This window comes from Acanthaster planci, linkage group LG06 (genome assembly GCF_054643075.1).
Source record: "Acanthaster planci isolate LZ-2023a linkage group LG06, COTS_SCS, whole genome shotgun sequence".
NCBI lineage: Eukaryota > Metazoa > Echinodermata > Asteroidea > Valvatida > Acanthasteridae > Acanthaster > Acanthaster planci.
The window spans coordinates 6,939,650-6,952,344 of record NC_141782.1 but is presented as its reverse complement, the minus strand read 5'-3'; the positions used below and the strand labels follow the sequence as shown (position 1 = coordinate 6,952,344).

The window sequence follows — 12,695 nt, the reverse complement described above, 5'->3', positions numbered from 1 at the left end:
GTGTGCATATGTAATTACTTTTCACAGCAGTTTTTTTGGCCTGATGACTGATAGCAAGTAAATTTCGCAGAGCATAGATAACATTAGTCTTCTCATTAAGAGCCCCAATGCTGTCCAAAGTTCTTGACAGTGTCCCATCAAAGGCTTGAAGAAGCACACTACAAAGCAGGCTACCGCTTGATGTTTCACAACCTGAAAGCAAAGTTGACAATTGCATTTTAATAGTATTTAATTTATACATTTCAGAGCGTGAAATTACAGTCGGACATCGGACATTTTCCAAGCACTCATTGTGTTTGTCCGAACAAAATCAAAGATGCTCGGACAAATTGTCCGACCAACATATCAATAACAGCTCTTAAAATATAAACACAATATATGGGATTATGGCATCCGATTTATTATTAATTTTGTGTTAGAATTACGTTAATTAAGCCCAAGGTATTCATCAATGCTGATTGCCCATCACTGGCCCATGTCACCTAACGCCATGTGTATGCATACTTTACTTGCACAGACATGAAATCGCCCCAAAATACTTCGTGCAGTCACAGTGGTGAAAACACGTGCCCGAAACTCTATACATTAAACGAAGCTGCTCTGGTTCCCGCCCCGCCTACATGCAAAAGAATGCGTTATGGAATTGTAGCAATCGGTATTAGTCCGTACTGTACATGTATATGTACTGGATGTACTGTACATAAACACTCTTCATCGGGGGTGCACGCTGCGAATGCAAAAGGCTGCAGGCCAGAAAGACATCAATGTTATGTTGCCTAAGGTTTTCTGCAAGTTAATTCACAGAACTTGGTCTCTTATTTATGTCTGTATTTTCTGTGTTCATGAGTATAATTTGAAGCTGCTCTGCTCATGGCACAAGGATTAGCACCTGCTGATCTAGATGCATCATGCAGGCTTACCACGCGATACACGGACACTGTTGGCCAGTTTGCCGCCGTGATTGTGTGGATTGTTCATAATTTTCTCGTGAATTGCCGTACGTAGAAATTTTTACATAGATTAAGACAGGTGTTCATCACTCTTTGAGATACTTTTGGAGGCTGTCGCCCCCCACTGATGCCATTCAATCAGCACAAAATTGCCCTCAAACAAAAAAAATGTTCCAACCTACCGACATGACTGACTTAATTTTGAGAGGCACGCACAGCACAACGATATCATGTATTTTTGGCCTAATAAAATACTGCATGTATGCAGTAGGCCTTAGTTAAATAATGATAATCGTGGATTTTGAGAAATCTTTGGCAAGTGTCGATCCAATTCAAGCAAGTAAATTTATGACATGGCCTGCCCTATCGCGCAAACTAAAAAAAAAACCAAGAAACGTCGCGGCCTGCACCCGAACAAGGATTCATTTCACTGAGGCTCCGTGTGCAGTTCTGGTAGGAGCAGACAAAAAAAAATGAATTTCAACCCCTGACACTGTATGTTACAACTCTACTTTTTATATAATATGGCAGAACAAAATTGATGGTGTTATGACATTTTGTTCGAGCACTTTTTGGTTTAATTTTGCTCTAAGCATTTCCTATGTATATGTACATTCAAAAACAAAAAGATTTGGCACATTATATGCATGCAAAAAAATGCTGACTGCCATACTTAAACCAGGGACAACATAATACAACAGTTCTTAGATATTGCGTGTGTGTGTAACGTAAACATGAGAAAGGATTTCAGATTCTGAACTGTAGTTTTTTTATTCTTGACAACCAGAGAATTAAGATAAGTAACACACACACTAACCGTACCAGTACATGCAGTACTGGCATGAGCAGCAATTTGTCAGCTTTCCTGTGAAGGGACAGGCCTATCGACTTTGACCAACACCTTTATACAAAGATGAATTGTTTGGTTCTGACAAGATCATCACACACAAAAAACAGTTAACAGAGGTGGTTAGAGATGTTACTACCATAAAGGTTAACCTCAATTCCCAAGGGACTTTTTCCAGGAACTTTACACAATGAAAGTGTTCAAGTTTACAAAATCTAACATGCTAACACATATTTCAAGATATCATTTTTATACCCTGTGTAGATTACAGTAAAAATAACTAAAATACCTCAATACACAAATAACAAGTAAAGAAACAAGCGTTTGGGCAGGTTTAATAAATTAAGCAAAACGTCAGCCAAATGAAGTAAATACCTGCATCCTTCCTCTCATCATCAAGACTAAATGATGCAGTCATCATGTCATCTCCATTTGCATCCTCACCATCATCCTGGGAAGAAGGTTCAGTTTCCTCTTTCCATACCTCTTTACCTCTCCTACCATGCATTTTATTCAGAAAGTTGGCAAGGAAATTCAGAGCAACTATTCTGGTAGATGATGCTACAGGTGATTTCATGATGTGGATAATAGCTCCTAAAGAGACCAAATAATATATATGTAAACATACCAACAGGATGTAAATAAACAACTTTTTAACTTAACAAAGCAAGATTTGTCAGTAACAGATCTTATGAATAATGTATTTTTCCGTTATTTGAAACTGTCATAGGAAATTTCACTTGATTAAATCTTGAAATTATTGTTCATCGTTGCACTGGTTTCAATCAGTTTCATTTCAAAAGTTACTGCAGACAATGGGTTGTATGAATAAACAGTAGTATTTGCTTTTACTACCATTTTTGAAGCATTTACTCATGTTTATATGAATAATAATGAAGCAAACGCTTTTACTTTCGTGCAATTGCTAAAAAGTAAAGTATTTACTTTTTACTCTTTAAGCTTGTGCTTGACAATAAGCAGTTGCTTCATTTTGTATGAATAAAAATGAGTAAGTTCTACAGAATTGGAGTATTTACTTGACATGTTAAAAGACTGGGTCAGGGCAAGCTTGAAAATGAGGAGCATTTACTAATGTTCAAAATGGCAGCGTTCATGAATGCCATTCAAAAGGAAAAGCTGTATGCCTTTAGGAGGGAATCTCAAGAAACCAGATGTAGGCAGCTGTACCGATTTGAGAGTGGTAGAGCAATTTTCTTCATCACCTTTTTGCAGTCAAAATTACTGCCATCATGCTTATCTGCCATGCTGAGGTATCAAGATACAGCAACCTGCTGCATTGTGTGCATCTGTATGTGCAGACAACAGAAGCCCTATTGTGCAAAACCATTTGGCTAAGCAGTCAGCCACATGCATAAAGCATTTGCTAATATTTATAATAGTAGATGCTGAATAGTAAAAGAAACATTTTATTCATACAAATTCAAGTATTTGCTTATTCTTAATGGTTTTACTTCTCAGTAAACGCTTTTGCTGTAACTTCATTGCATTTGCTAGTTTTTATTCATACGACCCATTTACTGCCAAAACAGTGACAAGAGGGGGACAAGAGCCAACCATTGACAGAGTTTAGCAGGTGTTCAGGGTAAGCTCAGGAAAGCAAGATCACATTAACACCATGGACACCAAAATACTAACTTTCAAAGCTACAAGTTAAAACAAAACATGTACACTCAGTCTGACACTACAAGGATGGAAACAGGTGGGCAGATATTACACTTGGTCCACATTTGTTTCTCTTGTCAAACAGATTACGGTAATTTTTGGCACCATGAGCTTTCTAAGCACTTTGCAGAAAAAATGCAGCATTTATGGTCAGAATTCTTTGGGTCCTTCCATTTAACTTTGTTTTAAACAGAACAACTACCTTAGCCTAATAAAAAAACAAACAAATGAAATGAAACGAAAAAACCCCTCCAAACTGACCAGTTTTTGAAAAAGATCAAGTACAGTAACTCAGGTGTTGATATTTGATATCAAGAACTTTCCTAGCACATTGCTGAAAGATGTCTACACTTGAGGTCAGATTACGGAAACAACTAACACGTCCATGCACATAAAATTCAAATTCTGAAGTTCTTGTGGAGCCCTGAATATTCCAATGGCAGTTAACTGCATAGTTCCATCAATTTAAACAGATGGAGGCATAAATTTTGACAAAAAACAAACCTATAATGATGAAAGGAGACATACATGTACAGAGCAGTAGAGTTGTTGTTTGTTACAAAAGTCTGTCAATGCCACTGCAGGTATATTTTGGTGATTTGTTATGGATTATCTAATTCATGATTAAATATATTCATTCCTTATTACAGATTATTGATATGTGGTAACAGATTGTTCAAAACAATTGTGCAGGAACATGACATGTATGGTACAAGCATGTCTGCATGTGGGTGTAGGAACATGACATGTATGGCACAAGCATGTCTGCATGTGGGTGCAGGAACATGACATGTATGGCACAAGCATGTCTGCATGTGGGTGCAGGAACATGACATGTATGGCACAAGCATGTCTGCATGTGGGTGCAGGAACATGACATGTATGGCACAAGCATGTCTGCATGTGGGTACAGGAACATGACAGGTATGGCACAAGCATGTCTGCATGTGGGTGCAGGAACATGACATGTATGGCACAAGCATGTCTGCATGTGGGTGCAGGAACATGACAGGTATGGCACAAGCATGTCTGCATGTGGGTGCAGGAACATGACAGGTATGGCACAAGCATGTCTGCATGTGGGTGCAGGAACATGACAGGTATGGCACAAACATGTCTGCATGTGGGTGCAGGAACATGACAGGTATGGCACAAGCATGTCTGCATGTGGGTGCAGGAACATGACAGGTATGGCACAAACATGTCTGCATGTGGGTGCAGGAACATGACAGGTATGGCACAAGCATGTCTGCATGTGGGTGCAGGAACATGACAGGTATGGCACAAGCATGACTTAAAAAAATGATCTTAATACTGCAATGTCTTTTAGGAAAAAATACAAATAAAATATATTGGAAACAAGAGTGGTAAGTATAAAACATTGGATAATAAGAACAAAATAAAAAACAAAGAGTAAACGTGTCAAAATACAAACAAAAAAAGTCATTTTACATGGTCATCTCACAGTATCAAAACATACCAGTAATCAACAGTTGATCCAACCCTGAGCCAAATACATGTCTATGTTGTATATTAATGACTTTCTGTGTGGCTACTTTATGTGCCATGTTCTTCAGTGTAAAACAGTCTACTTAAATTACTGATTCCCGAAGGAATTTACGGCAGATCAAATGAAAGTAACAAAGTGCCTGAATCACTGCCATAGTTCATCAGCAATATTTACAACCGGAAATAGCATGTGACTCTTTGAGTCAGCTTTCCGAAAGAAATTCCCGTCGTCAAGGGGTTACACAACAATATAAACACCCATCTGAGGACAGGACCGATCAACGCGAGGACTCCAAGCCCAAGCATAGAATAAGCACAAACCTGTGATAGATGCCCAATGGCTGAGAATGGCTGAACTGATATCGTGCCGTCCAACATGACTATACAAAGTCAGATGGGTCACCATAAACATTAGCACAGTCTCCCATACTTCATGAATCTGCTTCCAGATGTCTGAATCTAACAAAGTTGAAAACAAATAATGAAATTGAATGTAGCTTGTTTTGTTATTGCACCTGGATTAGGGTTTGGGTTAGCATGTGCAACAAAAGCATAGATTTTTGAATATGATGTGAAATATGTCTTTCAAGCCAATCATACGCATTTGAGATACTGCCTGTGAATATGAAAAAAGAAACAACAAAACAAAAGCACCATTGATGCAACCAAGATTAGAGTAAGGAGCCTATTTTTCTGGAGACCCTACAATTATCCTGGAAATAGTTCGAAATTATGAGCTACTACAACTCTGATGGATGGAAAATAATGGAAGAATATAATCACTATTTGAAAGTTCAAAAACCAGTATTCATGAAACTAGTGGGTATGAAGTTGCATTGTCAGTATCCCCTTCAAATAATATAACTGATTTAATGATCCTAGCAGTGAGGTTGAGAGGTTTCTTTTAATTTACACATATGACTGGTGGTTTGAACTCAAGCCCACAATATGCACCTTCAAATTATTCCTGGTATTTGGATTGCTTGACTCGACCTATCATTTCCCGAAACCAGAAATTCATTTCCATGCAATCAACACTCCCTACTTCCAAAGCAGAACAAAACTCCTCCAATCAATTCTGTAACTCTAGAATGTTAATTACAAGCTCCATATATTGAAATGTGACACCGCAGTCTCCAAACTCTTCTATTTGACCTTCCTCAGCTTTCATTTGTCTGTTCTGCTCAAGCAGACATCACTCCGGCTATTTCCTATTTATTCCCCTTGAAACTTGAGATTCATCAATCAATTTTCTGGCATTTGGCAAAGAGTTGCAACCAAAGGAAGTGCTGGTCTGGATGCGAAATGAGTTACTCGAACCACACACCACACTTTGGTAAATAAGACACAGTGTTTGCTTACAGCTGGGGTAAAATATTTACACTTGTTTCCTCTATTTCCTCTAGTTGCTGTGCAATGACTACAAAAGCCAGGATGGCTTCAATTACTGACATCTCAGGGACTTAATGTGCAAACACTAAGCAATAAAAACAGTTTCAGAGTTTTGCTGAGGAGCAAATCCAACCTTCAAAAGGCGAACAAAATAGCATGCCTATGATTTGTAAATGTAAGAAGATAACTGGTTTAAAACGTAATGCAATTTCTTTGCTGTAGAGTTTTGATATGAAGAGAGTGCCTGTAAATGGTGAAAGTGAGCCTAGACCTTTGTAAAGTGAAGGACCATTAATGTTCCCGCTTTCAAATACTTTCCGCTTGGCTCAGTGATCTGGGTGCTTGTCCAACCAAAAGCAATTCATCCATCATATCTCACATCACCTTACACAGATGCACACATTCAACCAATTTTTTCTCATAGTTTTTACACAGGTGACACACAAATGACATGGTTTGGCAAACACATGTTTAGTTTTGCTTGTTTTGTAACAGTAGGCTACTGAATAAAGGAATCTTAATAAGGAAACAAAGACATACGCCATCAGACTTACATCAGCTACATGTAAATAACCCCCTCAAAAAGTAAAGACAGAGAGAGGGTTGGGACTGGTTATATTCATCATTACACTTGCCAATTAGGCTTTGTGAAGTAAACAGGTTCATATTTCAGGGGTAAGGTTTTATCTCTGATCAGTGCTTCCACAGTATCTATAAACCCTTCAAGTTTAGCATGTAATTCCCCTTCAATGCAGATAACCACACTGACAGCTGTATACTTTGCCATCAACTAGGCTAATCAGTCTCGATTCAGATTTCAGTTTTGATAATCTCCCCTTCCAATTTGTAAAATTGGAAATCGTGATGTATGAAACACCTGGGGCTATATGGCAAAGCTGAACATGCAGTCAAGCTGTACTACCAATGCTCCCTTGTGACCTGAACAAATAAACAGTAACTGCTTAGCATTTCAAACTTCCATTCTTAGTCAACCTTTCACTATACTACTGACCAAAAAGTGTGTGTGTCACAAGCCAGATAGCAAGAAATCTTCAATTAATATGAGTGAAGTGATGTGATACACACTCACCACTACCTAATAAAACAATTTTTTTTGCCTTGATATTTATGCAAAAATAGGGGAAAAGGCAAATGTGTTTGAATACCAATGTCAAAATGTTTGTCCATTTATGAACTGATTTGACCAAATGTTCTTAGCTCATAGCTCACATGGATTTGTTTGATCTTTGCCAATAATTTAAATTTCCATGAAATTTGATTGCCATATTTTGTGATTGCTTACTTCAAAAACTATCTGTGCATATAAATTGTGTGCTCTTTTTTATTGAACCGGATTCACATTAGAGATAAAATGGTTGACTATCAAATATCTGGTGACAAATGATTGACTGAGAAAATGCTTATAATCCATTTTCTGACAACTTTAATGGGACAACATTTATAAGTGGTATGAACAGATGTAACACTTGGATAATTTCTTCTTAAAGATCAGGTCAGTTATTGAGAACTTAAACACGGGGCCATACAATCACAATCTAAGCATACCTACTTATTGATGAGTCTATAGGTATGTATGCTTCTTACACTACATTGCAAAACCATCACTTTTTATTTGAAAAAAATTTAAACAGAGCTGATAAAATTCTTCTGATTTTTAATGATACTAAACAACAGACAAATTTACCGATGCACAATTAACCGATGCATTATTAAACTATATTCGCTAGTCAAATCAACTGTACTTTAATGTATATTCAATTCATATATAATTTATGTTTGTTCACTTGTCACCATACTCCTACTCCAGGATTACATGTGCATTGTATTTGTTGAAAGATGTGACAAGTCAGTTGCTTATTCCAGCATACAAAACCAAGCTTAATGTAAAGTAGGTGGCTCTATTATCATAGTAGTTATCATGTTTTCCCATTGGAATAAATATTGCTAGCTGACTTTCCCAAATGATCCTGTCCTTGCTGTTGTTTAACAGTGCACTTACTTTTTACCTTGATATAAATAATTTCTTTTTGTTCAATTTATTTTCTTTTACGATGATTCAGAAACTTTGTGTGCACACTGCATGTGAGCAGAGGATTCTCTATCACGGTATCGAGAGCTAGTTTCTACAAAGACCTTTCAAGCACTTTGTTTATGAATAAATAAAGATAGAAAGAATGGATATTGCTTTTTAGCCTCACTTTGTGATAAATGTTCCAGTTAACTTGTAGATGACTCCATTTTCCAGTCTTTTGCTAGTCTAGGTGCTAGACATTGTTATCGTTTGGATGCGTGATAATCCCTACCCACGATCTGCTAGCTGCCTAGCCACGCATGCACAACTTGACTTTGATAACAACGTCTAGGTTATCTCTGAATTTTTCCCCCGGGGGAAACTAGTGCGCGTGCACGACAATTTGTTTTTCACGCACGCGCACACATGCCACGAAATTGTACAATAGCCTGGTAGTTGCCTAGTTACGCTACTGGCTGGAAGTTTCAGACTAGCGTTGTTGCAATTTTGCGCAAAATAATGCTGGTGGAGCAGCTAGTAGGCGCGGCGAGCGGTGCAGTACATGTACTGTACATGCTTATACGGTGAGGCTCGACTTTGTCGGCAAAGCACTAGCATGACAACTGACTTCATCGTTACTGCCACGAGTGTCACCATTCTGTTTGGCATTCAGGAAATCTACGATGATAGGTGTTGATTGGAAGATAATGCTCTTCCTAAACCCAGTTGGCAGGTTGACAAAAACGTCGTGGCCTCCAACTATCTGACGAAGAGCGGCTATTTGTTGATCTCTCAGTTTTGCTATACCCAACGTTTTTGCTGCGAATTTGACAGCCTCATTGAAAGATGACTGTTCGGCCATTTCCATGACTGTGATGTACAATGCACATGTACACAATACTGTGATTCAATATCTGTGTACTGTAGGTGCACGTCAGGCAGCATGGTAAGTCCGGGGATCAAACATATGAATATGCAAAGTTTGAATAATTATGCAATGTATATATGCGCATTCAGCATTATATTAGACAGAGTAAATGCGTGCACATAAGGAAAATATTCGAAGATCACCTAGACGTTGCTATCGATTATCGCGCATCCAAATGGTAACAACGTCTAGCACCTAGACTAGTCTTTTGCTTAAAGATGCCCTTTACTGAGAAAACAAGAGTGGGAATAATTGCACCGTGTCACCTAAAGCCTGGTGTCCGTATGGTCATTTGTAACACAGATGAAACGCACGACATGAAGACGCAGACATGAACTGAAGAGATTGTGCATAGCGTCATTCCACACAAAAATGGAAACAAAATGGCACCCGAAATCCCGTGATTTTTTGCAATAAAGGTGCTTTCAGATGGACTTTATCACCTCATGATGCCAAACCTCTGCTCCAGTTTCATGCATATCATTGATAGTCAGCTATTTCGTTTATTGCTGGGGTCTAATATTTAAGCATTAAGGAGAAAATGGGCAAACCTTATGGACCTAAGCGAGAGGGACATCATTGCACGCCGGCCATGCCAGCATCCGTGTTTGTATTGGGATACCATGGCTACTTGACGCAGACAGTCAGCAAAGTTGAACCTGGCTCAACTTTGCGTTTGTCTGCGTTGTTGGCGACACCTCCGTTTGACATGTTCCATATGTCAGCGTTGCAACTTGTGTCTTGATTGCGTTGCTCTCTGCATTTCTTACATCAATATGGAAACCAGACTTTACACTTATCAATCTGGCAAGAACTAACTTCAAGAATTTTTTATTTTTTCCTAAATTCAACAACACCTTTGACATTCTTCTTGTAACTTAAATTGCTATTTGTACAAAGAATAAAATATGCAGGTACTGTAAATTTCATTCTCTTGGGGGGACCAATTCTTTTATTAATGTCTGAAACAATCTGCAAAGATGTCTGCTTTCTAAGGTCTAATTCCCAAAGAATAATGGCCATGTCATTAGGCCTGAATTACTTTATTCATAATAATTCAAAATATCCCTTGGACATTTCTTTTATTTCTTTTCGTATTAGAAATGTGTCAAATTTGAGAAAACATAGCCAGTATAATTATTTACAACTAATTGCCTCAAATGATGAGATTGGTGCAAGTCTATTATTATGGAGATTGGGGCAAAGTGCTTGTTTGAAAAAATTAGGCAATTTTCAATGAAAAAGCATCTTCACACACTTTCGGCCACTGCAGCAGTGACAAATGGGAACCCAGCAATAGATATCCCTGGATAAGCAGTGCTAAAAATAATTGTTCAAAGGATAGAGAGTAGGTGTTGAGAGACATTGTGGAGGATAATTTACAAAGTATGGAAAGATTACATTTTTCATTAAAATAATTAAAACATATTGAAAGTGACAACAATTTTCATACTTTTTGATTATAAAACTAATATGAGGCCTAAGTACTGATTTAATGGGTGAAAATTGCAAATTGATGGCTTACTGGCAATGCAAAACACAACATTTCAGAAGCTCCAGTAACAGAATTACCACGAGAAGATAGGAACTCAGTACACTGGTACCTGGACGGGTAAATAAATCAAATTTTCTTGACAAAGTATAAACAATCAGATGAAACATTGCACTGCCACCCGAATGTGAATTCCACAGAGCATGAAACTTTTGAAGCATTCCAAGTCGCAATACAATGGCAGTTGTTGACCAAACAAAAGAGGGCAGTTCAACAGAAAGTAATCACTCAAGAGCTCTTCTGTGCTTGTACTGGGAAAGGCGTCCATGTATTCTGCAGAATACAGGCTCATTCAGGACTCCAATGAAAAGGGGGTCTTTGAAAAGGATAAGAAAATGGAGTCAGTGACATCACCATACTCTGCTTTTCAATCTGATATTTTAGCTACAATTGCTGCAATTGTACAGAGAAGTCTACGCCCATGTGTATGTATGGTGCCAATACATTTATGTTATCTTCAATTTGAACAAAGGCTAAAGGCTATCTTGTTGAAGGACTTACATCATCCTAAATTGTAGTTGAACTTAATACTGAGCTGCTGGAAATAAAAGACGTACAGAAAACCTTGTAATTTTTCGAATCTACTCTTGACAAAAAACCTCATTTCAGACTTCCAACATGGACCCTTTGATTATTGCCATTCACCAATGATCCAGACAATCCAAGTAGAAAACAGCACTGTCAACTGAGGGCTAATTTCTTGATATTAGATTCATCTTTAGTCAGAGGCGACTCCTGACCCAAGACATTACGAATGTAATTAACATTTCTTTTACCTGTGCATTATGTCCACACTGTAGCACAAAATATTGAATCAAACGAGGGTTAAATTTACAGGACAAAGACCCTGTTCTGTCGTACTATCTTGGATATCTCCTTTTCAAGGGCAGGAGCAGACTATCACACAAAAGATATGCAATATTCATATCACATCAATGTACTTCATATCCGATGCACAAGGTAATTATCTTGCAAACAGAGGCTTACTCAGATGCTCAGAGCTAAGCTTGTGAACATCCACAGTAATGTCACTTAAGGAGTTCTAGCCAGGATAAAATTAAAGGATAGGGGCATCTGACAGCGATGGCAGATGGGGAAGGGGGTAAGAAGGGGTTAATGAATATTATTTGACACCAGAGGGCGCTGTCCAGTCCCCTACTATTTAAGCTACAATGTGAATGCAAAGCTACACTAGTGAATAACCAAATAAGTTGTGCTTCCAATTACATGATGTTAAAACAAGCTAAAAGCAAGTCCACAAACATGTAGGTACATGTATGTAGACCTGCAGTAGCTGCAGACAAATTTTGTTTACAGATAACTCTCACTAGCTTCTGTAGTCAAACCTGTCAAAGAAGTTTTTCATCTCCCATACATGTTTGCTCCCTGAAGTAGAGTCATAAAATAATACCTAACGCTAGCAGACCCCTCAAAGTTGTTGAACATGATACAACAAAAGAATACACCCAGCAGGGAGGTGAAAATATGATACAGTATGACCATGCAGGGGTTGCCAAATACATGTATACTGGCCACAAAGTGTGCGGACTGTCAACAATCTTATGAAAAATTGCCCTTGTAAACCAGTACAAAACATCACAATGAAGGTATATAAAAAAGGAAAAGTCATAAACAGAGAGGAGGACCTAGTTTTGTGAAGTACATCAGAGATTTCGAACATTTCAATGTGACACTATTTAAAAAGTATGGACAAGTTACGCATAGCCAGCTTTGCCATGCCATTGAGGCAGTGCAGGTGGATCCTTAGTTGTAGTCTTGTTCCTGGTGTGTCTACTGTTACA

General features: G+C 38.1%; 1 protein-coding gene across 4 annotated transcripts in view; it reads right to left on the bottom strand.

The window, feature by feature from the left end:
* Nucleotides 1-12,695, bottom strand: part of rttn (rotatin) — a 127,799-nt gene that overhangs the window by 19,793 nt on the left and 95,311 nt on the right. For all 4 annotated transcript variants that reach the window (XM_087138343.1, XM_087138340.1, XM_087138341.1 and 1 more), the window contains 3 exons: nt 5,311-5,448; nt 2,173-2,391; nt 19-192 (listed from right to left, as the gene is read on the bottom strand). In XM_087138343.1, coding sequence (XP_086994469.1) covers nt 19-192; nt 2,173-2,391; nt 5,311-5,448 — 531 coding nt within the window. The remainder of the gene's footprint in view (nt 1-18; nt 193-2,172; nt 2,392-5,310; nt 5,449-12,695) is intronic.